Genomic DNA, 18,001 nt, shown 5'->3' on the forward strand with positions numbered 1-18,001 from the left:
AGGGACACACTAATGGTTCCAAGCTACATACCAGTGATTCTTTCCACTACAATCCACTGTAGATAAGGTGGCTTTCAAAGATGATTTGGAAATGGCCTAAAAGCGCCACAACAGAGCAGCAATGGTGGTGCGAGCAGGCACCCGGAGCCACAGGCTGCCTCAGGAACGTGTACCACCCTAGGAGCAAGACACCTACCAGGCCCATTTTACAGATTTGGAAACTGAGCCTGGGAAGGTGGGGCCACACGCCCAGGGTCCCACGGTGGGCCTTGAACCGACAACCCAGGCTGCTGCTTTCCTTAAGGTGGACGAGCCCCCCTGAGCGCCCAGGGGCCTGACCCACCACCCTACCTGGCCTGGCCCTGCCATCTCACAGAGGGACGTGGAGATGCAGGAAGTCTACGAGCTGCTCTGTGCACCTGCGGTCTTCGAAAGGTCACAGAAATTTATATCATGAAAAAATGCATGGGTTTCCATTTTTTTTGACACCACAATAAACTGATCTAAATTCCAGTGTCCCATGCCTCCAGAAGCACCCTCATACGAGACAAGGAAACACACAGGGCGCCGGCCTCTTGTGCTCCCTCAGCTGGGCAGATGGAAGTGCTTAAGGCTTAAATACAGGTCCTCCAGGCAGAAGGGGCGCGTGTCACAGCCAAGGAACACCGAATGCCCAGGGGAGCGCTGGGAGCAGGAAGCCCCCAGGTGCCAGGGGCTGGCTTGTTGATGACATTGTCAAAGTCAGGCCTGTCCCTGTGAGGAGGTGCAGACGGACGGACAAACTCAGACCCCACACTCCAGGGGGCACAGCCGCCGTGTAGCAGATTAGTGAGAAACATAACCCATCTGAAAAATGTTCAAGGAACAACCTAAGCTCTAGGTGTTTGCCTACAGTAAGTTAGGACTATTATCACTGACAATGGAGACAGCCCAAACCAGGCAGGTTTCTGATCAGAAACAAAGTTGTAACCAAAATTTTCAAAGGCAAGAGGATCTCACAACACCTGCTAGGCTTGGGACATGTCACACAGCGTTCCACGTCGGGAAATCCTGCAGCACCGCCTGGAGCAGGAGTCACAGAACGTGAGGGACAGACGCAGGACCCGGGAGCGGGGTCGTTCCGTGGAGACGCATGGTTTTATCCCACTGCACAGGAGCATTCTGGGTGGGGCTCTGCAGAGGTACATACAGGCAGGGAAGCCAGCTGAGCCCCGGGACAGCCACGGGAGGGTCCGATGTGCCTCGGCACAGAGCACCGGCCCCCAGCAGGGCCCCTCTGCTGAGTGCCACGGTGCAAGGCACAGACCTGAGCCCTCAGGGACAGCCCTGCCACACACTCACACTCACCACACACACTCACAAACACCTGCACATACTCACAGACAGCCCTGCCAGTCACAGACTCCACACACTCACTCACTCTCACAGACTGACACTGACAAAGCACATACTCATACTCACAGACACCCCTGTCAGTCACAGATTCTATACACACACTCACACTCACACACACTCACACACTCTGACGCAGGCATAACACATGACATAATATACTCACAGACACCCCTGTCAGTCACAGATTCTATACACACACTCACACTCACACACACTCACACACTCTGACGCAGGCATAACACATGACATAATATACTCACAGACACCCCTGTCAGTCACAGATTCTATACACACACTCACACTCACACACACTCACACACTCTGACGCAGGCATAACACATGACATAATATACTCACAGACACCCCTGTCAGTCACAGATTCTATACACACACTCACACACACTCACACACTCTGACACAGGCATAACACATGACATAATATACTCACAGACATCCCTGCCAGTCACAGATTCTATACACACACATGTACACACACACAAGCAGGATAACACCTGCACATACTCACAGACAACTCTGCCAGTCACAGACTCCATACACACACTCATACATTCACACTCACAGACTGACATAGGCATAACACCTGCACATACTCACAGATAGCCCTGCAGTCACAGACTCCACCCACACTCACACTCAGTGTGACACAAGCAGGGTAACACCTGCACATACTCACAGACAGCCCTGCCAGTCACAGACTCCACACACACACAGTCTTCAAAAAGCTCCTGGAAAATGTGTCTTATGAAAAAGCCATCTGGATTTCACAACTTTTTGGTACCAAAATAAACTTATCTTTTAATTGCCTTCATTCTGTGAACTTCTGGAAGTGCCTTTTCACTTACATATACACACAAGCAGTTCTAACATGGACATGTGTGTGACACATGGAGAGAAACAATCACAAATAAACAAAGGCAAGCCCTGGGGCCAGTGTTGGGAGCGGCAGGTTATGCCGCCACTTGGAACACAGGCACCCTATATTGGAATGCCTGTTCCAGTCCCGGCTGCTCCACATCTGATCCAGCTCCTTGCTAATGCACCTGGGAGCATAGCAGAGGATGGCCCAAGTGCCTGGGCCCCTGTCACCCAAGTGGGAGACGAGGATGGAGTTCCAGACTCCTGGCTTCTACCTGGCCCAGCTCTGGTTCTTGTGGCCATTTGGGGAATGAACAAGCAGATGGAAAATCTCCCTCCTTCCTCTCTCCCTTTCTCTCTCTCTCACTGCCTTTCAAATCAATAAAATGAATCTTTATAAAAGAGAAAGATACTGAGACACAGACACATCACTCACATGGCCACATGTACCGTTACATAGTCCCATCCACTCCAAGACACATGCGTGCAGGATGTGTACCCACATACTACACACACAAACACACACACAACACACACTGCCATTCTGGAAACAGCCGGTCCCCCTGAAGCTGTCTGGAGTCACAGCTGAACCAGGGAGCTGTCCAGCCTAAGAGATTGGGCAGGGGATGAGTGATAGACAGCAGGGAGGGAGTAGGACGAGTTTCCAAATACCTTTGGGAGGGGATTCAACATCGTGGGTGAGTGTGAAAGCTTCCAGTTCCCTGTAGAGTTTACATTTTCAGCTCTTTCGGTCTGCCACATGGTTTACCATAACTACATCAGCGTCAGACCTGGGTGCAGGTCCTCCCTCTACCCTGTATGTGATCTTGGACATATGACTCACTTTGAGCCCTGGGGACAGTAACACCAGTCTCTTGGGCAGCTGTGTGATGACCACATCAGCCATCATGTGTGGAGCACCAACCTCCCTAACACTGCTGTCCACGCTCCATGGTCAGCTGCTCACTTCCCCATTGCTGTAACGGATCCAGGGAAGGGAGTGGATTGGGTTCAGATTAACACGGGAGGCTTCTGGCATTTTTCTTAGGGGCATGCAAACGTCAGAAGGAGAAGTGGCTACTTGTGATGAGAAATGCCTGCAGCCCCTTGCCTGGTAGCCATGGTCTACTTCTCATCAAGGAAGCTTCTACAGCCCAACCTGGTGGGCAGGCCACAGAGCACCTTAAGTGCCATGCCAGGGGGCTCCTTGGGCTATATTTTCCCCGAGCGGTCCATCAGGAAGTGGATTCCGTTTTTAAGTGTCAAGTTCTCCACTGGTGAAGCCGTGGAACGCTGGGAAGTGGCCATGATGGAAAGGTGTCACGCCGTCTGTGGCCGACCACAGTGCCACGCCCCTCTGGCGGGGTCTGCCAAGTGTTAGGCGTTTTTTATTCCCCACTCACGTTGCTTCATTTCCAAGAAACTGCTCTCAAGGAACCAGGGGGCCACCATGAAACCTCTCCCAGAGGGTTTGTGTTAGCTTGATCGATTTTAATTCTTTGAAAAATGGTGTTTCCTACCTCTTTGGTCACGCAGATCAACAGGGTGGGGGGAAATGCTACTAAGAAGTTTGAAACTAGAACCAGCGTTTTTGACAATGACTTCTGAAATCTGAACCTTGCTGGGGAGATGAATTGCAATTTCAGATATTTCTACCAGAACCAGGAGGCGGATGCGTTATTTTACAGCTTTTAGCACTAAAGTTGCTTTGTACTGGTAGGGATCCTGTCCACCTAACCACGCTCTGAGATCAGATCGGCATTTTGTGCAGTCTGAACTTGACATGCCACCCTGGGAGGCACTGCTTTGTAACTGCCTTTTGGAGGGACAGAAATCCTCTTTTTTGTTTCCTGATTGGACCTGGCAGCCTAACACCTTAGGACAGTTGTCCTTGCTCTGCTCAAGACCAGGAGCCAGGGGCCACTGGAGATGCCACCAGGGTTCAAGTTCAAGTTCGCAGACCCCACGGCACTCCCATCGGGCCTGGAAACTCCTCTTGGGACACCAGGAGGGCCCCAGCCTGCTGCTCTGTCTGCAACAGGGGCACCCAGACCCTGCGTTCTGAGTGCCTGCAGGTCACCAGCCCTCCCAGCTCAGTCACTTTCAAATCTGCCTGCTCCCAGACTCCTCCCACACACCCTGGGATGCAGTTATCCCCTGCATTTAAAAGATGAAGGGAATAGGAGGTGGGTTCCTCCTGGGACACAGGTGGGGGCTGAACTAGGCTCAGATTTTTCCTTGCTGGGGGGACAGATTCCGGCACTGACCGAAGGCTATAGCTTCCACGAGCACTCACCAAAGCCACCTGGATCTGGAACTTTCACCCCAAATCCTTTTGCCACTGACTTCTCCCCCAGGAAGTTTTTGGAGCTCTGTTTGTCTGATTCTGTTTCCAAAAACGATTATTTATTTAACTGTCTTCACTGACAGAAGTCAAATGGGGCTTTAACAAAACATGCATACAGTTGACATAGCGTGCAAAACATTTCTCTTAGGATTTTCCACTCCTTTCCCACACCTAAGGGGCAGACGGCAGACAGTGTGCTACAGGGCTTCAGGTTCCCCAGGCGAGAAAGAAGCAAGCCGGGTGGAATGCTCTCAGTGGGGGGCTGGGGAGCTTTAGTTTGGGGATGACTAATTAGAAAGCGTATTAGGGACAAAAGACTGCCAAGTTACAGCACACCTGCCTCAACTCACACCTGAGTCCGGACAAATCCACGCCCATGACCGATCACAGAGGTATCCTACAATTAAACTCATTCCTGGATAAATACTATAAAAGTGCAATTTTCCAATTCAAAGTTGCCACTGTCTCTGCTGACAATAAAAATCTATTTCCTGGGCACAGCCCTCCCCCTTCTATGTCACCTGATCGTCATGAGCAAAGAAACCGAGGACTGATTCTGCAGCCGCATGTCCACACACAGCGGCTGCAAACCCGAGATCCCGGGATCCGGTTATCCAAGGCACACCGTGTTGGTTTGTCCCTTCCTGGCTCTCTATTTGTCATTCAAAACAGATCACTTTTATTGAGCAATTTACAGTCTATTGTTCTCATTTTTTTCTTATTCTAAACCAATGCATCTGGAAGAGACCAAGACATGATTTTCCAAAATCCCTTGTAATGGTTTTCCATGACCTCGTTAGAATAACCTCCTGAACACCACAGTAGAAACACAGAAATTCCACTACTAATTCTTTAAAGCTTAAGTGAAAAAGACACACTTTGCACTCTGGTATTTTGTGATAGTAATAGGAGCACTAAACATGGGTAGCTTGGCCAATGACTACTGTATTGGGAAAATTCTAATTTCAAAAAATTGTCATCCTTTTTAAGATAAATCGTAATGTCTATCACAATTATACTCACACTTGCATACTAAAAAAATACATCGATCTACAAGTGTTTTGCTACCTAATTTCTAGGTTTTTTCCCCTTTTTGTGTAGTTTGTCTTGACAAATGGCTAACAATCAATTGGGGGGAAAGAAAAAGCCAGGCTGGCCTTCTCATATTGGAAATGTCACACCTGAAATCGACCCTCCCACCACTTCCCTGCGGGAGCCTCCCCCACGACCGGTCCTATTTGTTTTACTCGGTAGCTTGGGTCTCTTTGAAAATCTCCTTTGTTCTTTTTCTGTTTAGACAGCTCAAAAACAGTAACCTCTTCAATAAAAGAGCAAATTCAAAAGTATCCTGAAGACAATTTCGATGCTATCGGGTTTAAGGCTGTCATGTGGGTAACATTTTAATAGAAGCAGCGTGGCAGTGAATGAAATGGAAAATGAAAATATGTATTTGCAGGAACAGGATTATCTTCCAAATGATACACTGTCACAGAATTAGTACCCTCCACTAGGATAGGGAATATTCTCCGTAGAAGCAAAAGAAATAGAAAATTGCATTAAACAAATCCATGTTGATGTACAGAACTGCCACAGACACATCACAATCTCCACTCCATTTTCACATTTAATCAGCGCTTCGTCTCCATCCTGTGTTTTTCTGATGTCTCATTCTGTAGCAATGTTCCATATGTTTGGCAACCTCGCCCTCATAGGAAGAAACTTTCGATTAATTTGGCTGCAAGTTTTGTGTCAATTAAGCTACTCCCAGAATCAATCCCTTAACCCTCTAACGATATAATTAAAGCAAATTGTCCTTTGAAGGCATTTGGGGGTGAGGTCCCACAGTAAAACATCGGCAGCCAGAGCTAGGCTGACAGAAGGAAGGAGGCGGGGAGATGGCAGGAGGGAAATCCACCAATAACCCCAGGAGTCCAAACTCACCTCCCAAGCCCACGTTCTACGTAGTCACTAATACGGTTAACCCAAAACACATTGTCCAGGAGAGAATCCATTTCAATTTTGCCAGTTAAACCCACCTGTGCACCTGCTGCCAGCAGCCAGTGCCTCAAAATGGTTGACTGGTGCTCCATTTTGATCACGGTCACTACAAAACTGACGACCTCAAAAGGTGACAACCTCCCAAGAGCATCTGTTCTCAGCTGATTTCCTCCTACCACAAACATCAGGGAAGAGCCCAGGTCCGTGGTGGTGGCCTCTGACCTAAACCCAGCAGCACCTGTGCTTCCGCCCCGGGGCTTCTACAAAGAGGGTGGCCACTCTGCAGCCTGCTGGACACCCACTTCCAGTCAACCCTGGTGGTGCTGTGAATTCCCCAGAGGGTAGGCGTGGGGGAGGAAGGCAAAAGGGAGAAGCAGTCAAGCCTCCCCAAACACACGGTAGAATTTTCCTGGAAGTAGCAGAGCCTGGTCACTCACGTCTAGCAGGAAGAGGGAATAGCCGGAAGATTGTTACCAAAAGGCTAGCCTTGTCCCCACGCCGGCTGCAGGCCGTGCAGGCGTGGGTCCGGAGCTGCCACGCACACAGTGGGCCCCCATCATCAGCTCATGGGGTTCCGAGCCTGCGTGCGCTCCCACGCTTGGTTCCTGAAGCAGCAAACGGCCAAAGTCCCTTCTTCCCCTCCCATGCACATTGCTAATGTTGGAGAGAGAGAGAAATCCTCCGATCCACCCCGACGGGCGGCCCAGAGGGGACCTGGGCAGCACCGCGGGAAGGGCGCGTGTCCTGCTCCCGGGGTGGCTCCGCTAATGCGGGCGCTTAGCGATCGCTAATTGACCGACGCGGCGAAAGGCCACTAAATTCCGAGGCAAATAGGCAGTTAGGACAATGCAAATATTTAGCACTTGAGGCTGTCTACACCTGGCCAGCGGGGTCAGCGGGTCGCTCTTCAGAGGCCCCCCAGTGGCCCGTGGTTTTGTCTGCTCCCTGGAAAGCGCCGCTTTGTCCGCGTCTGCCGCCCCGCCCCCACCTCCCCTCCAGGAGCGCAGGGTTTAGAGCGCCCACCCCGGGATTTGGTCGTGTGGGGGGCCTCCGAGGAGCCCCGAGGGCTGCCTGGCGCTAATCCCCGGGCGCTCAGGCTGCATTCTTGCCTCGCCCTCCCTTTGTTTCCGGCAGGTCCGAGGGGGAGGTCCACCTCGCCTAGGCCCACCCCCGTGTAACTGCCTGAGCTCCCTGGCTTTTTTAGGTATTCCATTTCTCCTTCGTTAGTTCCCTTCAGGCCCTTTAAAAAACACGTCGGCCCTGTTGGGGGCGGGGGTCTCACCTAGAGCAGCCATCACCGGGAGAAGCACGCGCCGGGTGCCAGGCCAGCCGCGGCCTCTCCGCTGCGCGGTGCGCGCAACTCCCGGCCCGCGCCGTCTCGCCTAGCCCGGCGCTCGGGGTGGCCGACTCCCGCCTCCTATGGTCGAATCTCATTTGCATTACCGGCCGCCCAGATAGAGCCATCGTCTCCCCCGAGCCTGCCATCTGTCCAGTGCGCGTCCAGGTCCCCCCGAGCCGGCAGGCAGGACCGGTGGCGGACCCTGAGCGCGCGGGCAAGGCGGAATCTCCGGCGGCCTCCCCCGACGCGGGGAGGAGGAGCCGCTTCCCAAGGGTTCAAAAGTCACGGAAAAGCCAGTGCCGTCGGCGTCGGGGCAGAATCGAGGCGGCCCAAACGCCGGTCGAGCAGCGGGGTCTGGGTAGGGAGCGAGGTTTCGGCCCGGCCTCCTCCAGGTGCGCTCTCGCCTGCCGCGCCTCTCCCCGGGGCCGCAACCCCGTGCCAGGCTGGCCGCGTCTGGGACTGCTCTGCTCCAGGAACCAAGCCCGAGGGCGCAAAGCGCGGCGTGGACGGGGAGAGGACCGAGGCGCGCGACGGCCACGGAGCCAGCCCTGCCCTTGCCGCCTTCCGGGCCGCGACCTCGGTCCTGGGCTGCCGGGCTAGAGCGCGCAAGCCAGGCGTCCCGCGAGGGCGGCCCTCCACGGGCGAGCCTCCCACCCCAAAACGCGGGTCACGCGCCCACGCGCCGCCCGCAGGGGCGCAGCCACGCTCGCTGAGGAATTCCGCCTCTGCTCCCCAGGGCCACCCAGGCTGGAGCGTGGCCGCAGCCAGGTCACGCAGGTCGCGCTCCCAGACCCAAGGATTCCACTCCCTCTGTCCCGCCTGACTCTGGGCGTCCGCGAGCTTGAACCGCGGGCAAGCGAGACGACAGACTCGGGTTAGGTTCCGCGTTCTCTGTCCCAACTTTCCGACCTCTGGGACACTGGGGACGGCTCCGTGCAGACCCTGGCCCCTCACCCGCTCCGGCTGCCCGGTCCTGGGCGCGACCTAATCATTACTTCTGCACCCCGTGCGCGCCCGGACCGCGGCGCCGCGGGCTTCCCTGGTCCACCGAGGCCAGGGAAGGGAGGAGGTGGAGCCCTGTGGCCCCCTCGGGCGCCCTCGGCCACCCGCACACGCTAGCGAGGCGCTTCCGCAGTCACCCCCGGTTTCTCCAAATTCCCCTCTGGGCAGTGCACAGCCCTGGCCGGGCGCGGGGAGGGCGGGCTGAGGCGGGGTCTCAGCGGGCAGGGAATCCAAGCCCCAACCTGCCAGGCGCAAACGGCCGGTGGGAAGAGCCAGCCTGCCCTGTAGAAACCGGCTCGTGCCTGGCGCTGCTTTTTGTGACTTGCGCAAGGCCGAGCTGTGCGGCGCCCCGGGCTGCCGTCGGAATTTCTGTATCGGAATCCGGTAGACTCTCTCCGAACGCACGCACGTGGACAAGCGCACACGCACACGCTTGTATCCGGACTTCTCCCTTAGCACAGCGAGGCCGTGCAGGAACGGGGAGACACAGTCCGCGCCGCCCCTGGGGAACGGCCTGCACGAAAGACGGCCCCGGGGGCGCGGAGATCTGGAGCCCCGGGTGGAGGAGACAGGATAGACGGTCGCAGACCCTACCAAACAGAAAATCCGCCCGAGCTCGCACGGGGGCGGGAGACGGCCGGGTCTGCCTCCCCTTTTCCACCGCAGCTCGGGCTGCGGGGGCTGCCCACTCTCCATGGGGCGCTCGGGGGCCGCCCGTGCCCGCTGGTCCTTCACAGCGGAGCAGACGGGTCAAACCCGGGGGCAGCACACGGATACACGGCCCATCCCCCGATGTCCCCGCACTCTTCGGGGTCTAGGTAGCGGACTAGGGGGCCCTGTAGGGCCCAGAGGCGAGCAGGGGACTGCGGGGTCCCCGGACAAGCATTTCGGAGGCGGCACGAGAGGCGCTCCCCGCCCCCCACCGATGTCTGGGATCGGATCGGACACCGTGGGGACTCGGACCCCGGGGTCCCCAGTGCCTCGCCAGAGGTGGCCAGGACGAGCGGGACTGTGCCTGTAGTGAGAGGCCCGCTACTCTTAAGTCTTTGGCCAAGCCGCAGGAGCCCGCCAGTGTTGGATGAAGTCTCTGAACCCATCCACCAGGCCCCTGAAAAAACCGAACCCTTCCAAAGGGCCCTAGGACGCTCTGGCCACGGTCCCAGCCTCCCAGAGCAAGGAGTGGGCGTCGGAGGCACAGGCCCAGGAGGGAACGGCGGGTCCAGCCGAGATCTAAAGGGGGGGGGCTCTACTTTTCCAGCTCCTGGGGTCACCCCCAGCCTCCTGCCGCCTGCCGGAGCTTGTCTGGGCCGGGCAGGGGCCGAATGGGGCAGTCCGGAGACTGTTGGGGCTTCGAGGACCGCTCCGGGGCCGCAGGACTTCTGCGTGGTACCGCAGGCGGAGGCGACCATACTACCCAGGGGTCCAGCAGCGGCAGAGACGGACCAAGTCGGAAGGAAGAGCGCAGGGGTGTGGGCCCAAGGGACATAAATTACGTTATTTGGCAACATTCTCCTGAAGACAGCAAAGGAATAGCCCCTGCTGTGGGAACAAGCTGGGTTTGAACGTCTAAAACGCCCCTGGAGGCTAGAGCGCAAGAGGTCCAGGGGTTGAGAGAATTCCAAGACTTCCACCCCAAGAGCTCCATTCGCCGGCTCAGGGCGATGAAGATGGGGAACCTGTATGTGCTGGGCAGTGGGTACCCCAGGCCCTCCAGCTAAAGGGCTGGACGGACCCCCGAAAGAGGGCCCATCTGTTGTTCCCGCTCCACATCCCGTTACCCCTCTTCCTCCCTGAGGCCCAGGGCTGTTTCCCTCCCTCCACCCCCAGACCCCTGGGCCCACTCCCAAGAGGGAGAATGTTTGTGTATCTGTAGGGAAAGTGCCCAGCCCATTTATCCCCGGGTTCCAGGCAGTAGGAGCTTAGCCGCCGGCGGTTAAGCTAAAGGCGACAAACACATCCCAAAGTTGGGGGGGGGGGATGGTAAAAAGTCCCTGCAACCGGGGGCCCCTGTGTCTCCTCCCACAGCCGAAAGAACCCAGGCTAGACTGGCCGCCCCCTCTTGGTTCTGCACTGCCTCCCTAGGCTACCCTGGGGTGATGCCTTTTTCTCCCTCATTAAGTTTTACACAGTTTCCACCCAGACCCAGAGCCCCGGCGAGCGGCAGCTCTGCAGGCAAGTTCTGGGCATTTTCGACAAGTGCGTTTCGGCCGTCGAACACCAAAGCTGTCTCTGAGTAAGAGACACTAAGTGAGATCATCAGAGCGTCGGGCATCCCAGACCCGCAGAGCAGAGCCCAGCGCCAAGGGGCAGGCCACCTGCGGGCCACGGCCACTAGACACGAAGCCTTAGCCACGGTCTCTCCAAAGCGCGCCGCAGTCCTACACCGGTTGGCACAGAAAGACACAAATAATAACTGTAGGATGTGGTCGATCTAAATAAGATAAATAAAGCTCCTCTTTGTAGTGCCTTCTCAAAAACTTCCCAGGGACGCCCACGGCACGCGTTCGCCAGCCCGTCCTTCGAGGCGTCGTCGAGACAGAAACCCTGCCGTGGAGAGCCAGGGCGCAGGAGGGCGCGCTCGTGCGCCCTGGTTCGTAGGTGGTCACTGTTCCTTCGTGAGCCGGCTCTTCCTTAAACCCCAAGGGCGTACTGCCCCACCAAAGGAGTTGCAGGAGAAAGTACAGCCCCCCTGGGCCAGCCGACCGGTCTCTCCGCGGTGCCCAGGAGCGAGAGAACCGTCGGTGTCCGTGGTGCCCAGGAGCGCCCTGCCAGACGCGCAAGGCACGCGGCAGGACTCTGGCTGCGCACGCCAGGCGTGCGCGCACGCCAAGCTCTGAGACCTGTTCCGGCCCGGCACGGATTCTCCCTCGCGGAGTCTCCAGTAGTGAGGGACGGAGACAGATTCCCTCCGGGAAAATATCTGCGCGCGCGCACACCCCTCCAGACACACAGACCTGGGGACACACCCGCCCGGAGCGCGCGCCGCCTGGTTAATTTCGAGCGAGCGCGGGAGAGAAGCGGGCAGGCTGGCGAGACGCTTACACACACCACAGTCTCTCCCCTCCAAACTCGAGCCGCGCTGAGCGGTTTGCGCCGGGGTTGACCCCCGAGTCCACAACTTCGGCCCTGTGCTTCTCCCCGCTCCGCATTCCCCTCGCAGCTGGAATGTGATGAGCAGGTTCCCTCACCAGGAGCAGTCGGTTCCCGGAGGTTCAAGCGGCGGGCGCCGCTGGCAGCAGCGGCTGGGGACGCACCAGGGGCGCACTGGCCGCGGGGATGGAGCGTGCGGCCCGGGCTTCCGCGCCCCCGGCCCTGGGGGGCGTGGGACTGGCTCTTCAACTTCCCGCCAGCTGGGGTGAAGTTGCACCAGCGGTCCTGTGAGCCCAGAACGTGCCCCCCCCCAAGGGGGGGGACAATTAGGAAGACCACCCTTGCTCGCCCTGACGCCTGTGGCCTGCAGCTCACCCCGCTGGGGTCCCCAGACAGCGCTCTCCTCCCGCGTTCCCAGAGAAACCAGGTATTGGAGGTGCGGTGCTCGCGCATCCTCGACCCGCCACCAGCGCTACCCAGGTGGCTTCCACATTGGACCCCAAGGAGCCAAGAGCCAGGCCCTTGGAAGGCGCCCTGGCCGCGGCCCCTGCCCTGCGGCCGCCTCTGCGCCCCAGCCCGCCCGCCCCGCGGAGGCTGCCCGCGGTCCGAGGACCGAGCCCGGCGGGCGCGGAAGGGGGTGTCTTACGTTGCATCGGCACAGCGAGCATCTCCGGGAGCCCCTTGACGGCCCCCTCCGCGGGGACAGCCGCGCTCTGCATCATCTTGGAGCGAGAGCCAGCCAGGCGCAGTCCACGGAGATCTCGCTCGCTCGCTCGCTCTTGGCTGGACTCAGAGATTGGAAAATAATAAAAAGCCCGAGCAGGCCGCGGAAGTCACGGTGGCCGCGGGGCCCTCGGCCTCTCGGGGAGGACTCCACAGGCTGGCCGGCCCCTCCCCCCCGGCCGCGCTCGGTCCGGTTCGGATGCCTTTGATCTCGCTCTCCGGGGTTGGTGCACATCCCGGGTAGAGGAGACGCTGTTGCTGCGGCTCTGGCTTTTCTCCCCTCCTCCTCCTCCTCCTCCTCCTCCCCCCCCCCCCGCCGCGCCCCCTCCCCCTCCACCCTTCGCGTGCCGGCCGCCGGGAGGCCGCGGTCACCCGGGCATTTTGATTCATTCACACTGCAGGAGCGGCCGTGACGTCGCTTTCCGCAGGGAGGCCCGCCCTGCAGCCAAGTTGCCCCCACCCGGCGGCGGGCAGCCGACCCCGGCCGGAGTGGGGCCCCCCCACCCCCGGCGCCCCAAGTGAGCGGGCCGTGCGGGGGGCGGGGCCGCGCGGAGTGGGGCGGGGCTTCGCGGCACCCTCCCCGCGGCCCGCGTGCGGGCTCGCGCCCCGGGCATAAATACTGCGGCCAGCCGGGCCGCGGCAGCAGGTGGTCCGGGCGGGCCGGTTTCCGCGCGGCCTCCCCGGGGGGAGGGAGGTGGGGGTGGTTCCCGGCCCGACACCCGCGTGCTGCCCGCCCCCTGCTCGGAACCAGGCCGGGGAAGCCCCTCCGCGGGCCAGGAACGCGTGGCCGTCTCCCCCTCGCGCGCTCGCGGTCCCCCGGCTTCTCTCCGCCGCCGGGCTGGGCGCGCTCCGTCACCGGATGACTCCATCCGTCCTCCTCCTCCTCCTCTCTGGCCAACTCCTCTCTGGCCGGCACTCCCCAGTCCCTGCTCGCTCTCCCCCGCGTCTGGCTGAGGCTGGGCCAGGGACAGCCCGTACTCGGCCCAGAACGCGCGAGTCACGGCGCGGGCGGCGGCCGGGGCAGCGCGCGGTGGTGGCGGGGCGCCGTCCTCCCCGGCGCGCCCCTGCCCGCCGCGGGGGCTCTGAATTTCCCTTTCGGCCCAGTTGGGACCCCGCGTCCCCCCGGCAGGGGGGCCTCCCCGGCCGCCCGGGGGGTGTCGGCCCAGCTCCGCCTCGCCGGCTGCAGGCGCGGGCGCCTTGGCCAATGCCAGCCCTCGTGCGCGCAGGACGGCGGCGGGCGCGCAGCCCCCGGGCTCCCCGGCCGGCCGGGGCGCTGGGCTGCTGCTCGTGGGCGCCTTCTCCGGACTCCCATACACACAAGGCGTGCGTGGAAACGCGTAAAACATAGGCTGCCCAGCGCGAGTTTTCGGCGGAAGTGCATCAGAGGGCCTAAGGTTGGAGCCTCGGAGCCTCGGGGAAGCCCACCCCTCCTGCCTGGAGACCCGACCCCTCCAGGGGTCTCCGCGCCCGCGACACTCCCACCCCCAATTTCGTTCCAGGGATGAAGACAGCCGCGTTCTCCCAGCCTCGTGGCGCCTAGCTGGCACGGGAAGAGGGGCTGTGCGCCCTCTCCAGCCTTCCAGAGAGCCCCTTCCTCTTTTTCCTGGCCTCGTCCCCCAGCGAGGGACACCTGCCCACCTTTCAGCCGGCGAGGGAGGAACGTGGGGGTGGGTGGGGGCGGCCGGCGCTGCCTGGCGTGGGTCCCCGGCGCGGTCACAGTGACTTCCACGTGTCCTGGGGCCGGGCTGGCACCGTCGCTTCCCCGGGTACCTGCGAGGTGATCCCAGTGCGCCAGGTGGGAAAAATGCGCGGAAAAACAAACAGCAGAGAACACAGCGACGCTTTCGGTGTTTGCCTAAATGTCTCCCCCAGAAACAACAGGAGAGCAAACAGCGGAGCGGCGGGGCGGACTGGACGGAGGTCCCCGAAACTGGTGCTCTCGCAGGCGGGGCTGCTGGGCTGGCGGACCCTCGGGATCCGATGGAAAGCAAATCGGCCACACGGATCAGCCCCAGGAATTTTCATGCACTTTAGCTCATGGAATCCTACTTTCAATAAACAATCTATAGACTTTTTTTTTTTTTAAGTTTCACGCATGAAGATGTGTGTTATGTTTTGGAAAAGGAAAACCCTACATTTCAAACAAAAGAAAACTGGGTTGGAGAAGGCTATTAAATTTGCTCAGAGTATGTTACACAGTTATTGAAACTATTGGAATCTAGTAACATGGGCATGCTGGTGGAATACTGAAATTTTAAAAAGCAGGACACGTAGTGTTTGGTTCTAAACATGTTAGTCCAGTAAAAAAGCACTGATAATGCCGGTGGTTGGCTGGGTCTGGGGAAATTATTAAAGAACAATTTCCTATAAGGATATGCAAATAAGAGGCATGTTTTCTGAGGGCTGGTTTATTTTTTATTTATTTATTTATTTTTTACAATCTGGTTTATTACCTAAAAGTGTCATGCATTTGACCCAACTCATCTAGAAATTTATCCAAGAAAAAAATCAAGGCTGTTGATAAAGATGCAGTGGCAAGGATGTTTCTTAGCACTTTAAAAAGAGAATAACCTAACTATTTGACAATGGGGGATTATTTAGTAAATTAAATTATTAACGAAATTAGAGCAAGAGGAACGTTATGAAGTCATTAGAAATAGAGCAACAGAGGACGGTCAATAATGTAACAACATGTCTGACAGTTATTAGGAAGTGGGAACGCAACATGAAACAGAGGTTTAGGGTCTTTTTCTAAAAGGAAGGATACATATGAAAAGATCCTAAAATGGAAGACTGATTATCTGTACAGTGGCTATTTTTATTTTATTCTTTTGTTTTTCAGTTTTCTCAATACGCACATTATTTTATAGTGCAGGAAAAACTAAAAATGTTTTGTTACACTGGGAAAAAAACAGAAGGAAATATATATCTATATAAAAATATTACTCAAAAGCATATTAGGAAAAATTATATTAGGGAGACGTATTATGGAAATCTTTTTTCTCTTTCCCAGATTTGCTGTAACTTGTATATATTTTCTAGCAATATTAGTAAAAGATAACCTGTGTGGTGAAATGCACAGCATATGTGGTCAATCCTTTTATCATTTAAAATATATTTTTAAAATATTCTCTGCCACTCTTGCTCCCCAGGTATGAACCTCCTGGGGCCCTGCCTCTTCCCACCGTATGTCTCTCTGCTGGCACTGGGTGTGGACCAGCATTACTGTGGAGGAGACGCCTGTGCCCAGGGCTGATCCAGGGGCTGCAGGTTTCACCCCATCCCTTGGCAGAAGAGCCCTGGGAAGTCACTCGGATGTCAGTTTCCCTTGCACCTGCACACATACAATGCAGCTCAGCCCTATCCACTTTCTCCCAGGGGTGATGAACACCCAGCCTGCCAGGCCCACCACGGATAGAACTCAAAATTCAATAAGTGTACATACAGCAGGCAAGTTTTTCAGTTGATAATTTTGTGTATCCCCCAAATGATGTCATAAATATCTAAACAGCCCTTGGCAGAAAAAAAAAAAAAAAAAAGGTTCTCACCCTTGTAAGAGGCATGTGCTTCCTGATAGGGAAGTCTCACTCCCAGGATCTTCCAGTAACCTCTGCACCTGCCACATTTCACTTCCCTCCAGCGGCCTCCGCCTTCCCGTCTACAACTGAGCAAACCCAAGTGAAGAGCTTCCCCTAAACACATAGGGTTTTTTTTTAAATGCCTACTGTGGGTAATAATAATAGTAATCATAACAACAGCAACATAATGCATATGGTGGTAATAACAACCACCACCATTTATTGGAAGTTCAGTGTCAAGATATTTGCTCTACCCACACAAGTCCATCTATTTCAATGATCTAGCAAGTGGCGTTCTTATACCACTTGGTGGATGTGAGAAATGAAGGCTAACAGGAGAGTCCCTGCCCGCTGGAGGCTGGAAGAACAGCTGACTCTGAGAGAGGTCAGATGCTTCCCCACCGTGACCCAGCACATAAGTCCTCCGTGGGGACTGAAATCTTTGAGCTGACTCCATAAGCTTTTCTACCAAGGCTGGGGTGGGGTGGGGAGGAAGGGAGTTGCCAGGTAACCTGCCTAGAACAATGGTCCACAGAACCGGTCAACCTCAGCCCTGAGCCCCGGGGGCTAGCACCCAGTAGGATGGCGGGTACCAGGGATGGGCCAGTGGTAGTGTGGCTCTCCTCCGATCTAACACTAGTCCTTTATACATCACATTTCTGGGAACCAAACCCAACGTGGCAGTGGATGCAATTGTGAGAGGAGCAATTCAGTGTAGGAAAAATATGATTATAGCCTGCATTTGCCTAAGTCTTTACATTGTACACAGTTCCCTCCATGTATTTTACCTTCTTTGATCTTCATAATTCTGCTTGGGCTAGGATGTGATTATTGGGAAACAGAGAGGTTAAGTGGTTTGCCTAAGGTCACACAGCTACTAAGCTGTAGAACCAGCTGAAAGTTAAATCCAGCCTTTGACTCTCAGCCCCTTCCACTCTGCACAGCACACTGCGTGTCTTCTGACCCTCACGGTGTGAGATTCACAGAGTGGGAGAGTTCACCCTCAGATGCCAGGAATCCTGAACCCCAGCCTCTCTCGTGCGAGGAACAAATCTCACCGCCCCTCCTCTAATCATCTCCTCCCTGTCCTCACCCTCTCAAACCCTCTTCCATCATTTGCATTTTGAAACTGTTTCCTTAATTATTCTCCTGCTGTTGGAAACCTGCTCTCCCCGGCTCGGTGGCATCCTTTGATTTATCTCTGTCTGGATAACAGCTCCCCGATTCTCCGTGGGGAATTCAATTTTCATTCATTTTTCTGCTGGGCTAGATTGATACAGACCCCCTGCCCTGGTCCATATTACTCATCCCAGCAGAGAGAACCAGGGAGACCAACCCTCAGCCCAGCCCCTGGGGAGCCACTGTCTTGTTCCGGGAGCCACAAGGAGTTCTCCAATAAAAGGACAGGGGCCTTTGCTTTCCCCATCTGTCCAGCCGGTCCTCCCGGTCATTTGTCACAGGCTCTTCTCGTGGGCTCACCACTTTGTCATTTGTCTCCTTCTCTTCCCAGAACCTTGCAGGGATCTCACCCACCAGGGTGCTGATCAGAAGTTGGTCACTGCTCATCTGAAGCCTACCCTGTGTCCTTGACACGGGAATTGAAGGGACACGCAAAGAGACGGTCCCGCCCTGGGGCATCTGACTCCCAAGATT

The 18,001-nt window shown here is 56.5% G+C and overlaps 1 protein-coding gene across 1 annotated transcript in view; it reads right to left on the minus strand.

The window, feature by feature from the left end:
- The window catches only part of LHX4 (LIM homeobox 4), a 37,708-nt gene extending 24,939 nt beyond the window's left edge, over positions 1-12,769 (minus strand). Inside the window, exon 1 of the mRNA XM_062193829.1 lies at positions 12,694-12,769. Within this exon, the coding sequence (XP_062049813.1) occupies positions 12,694-12,769 (76 nt within the window). The remainder of the gene's footprint in view (positions 1-12,693) is intronic.
- Positions 12,770-18,001: the final 5,232 nt, after the last annotated feature.

Source organism: Lepus europaeus, chromosome 5 (genome assembly GCF_033115175.1).
Source record: "Lepus europaeus isolate LE1 chromosome 5, mLepTim1.pri, whole genome shotgun sequence".
In the NCBI taxonomy this organism is placed as follows: Eukaryota; Metazoa; Chordata; class Mammalia; order Lagomorpha; family Leporidae; genus Lepus; species Lepus europaeus.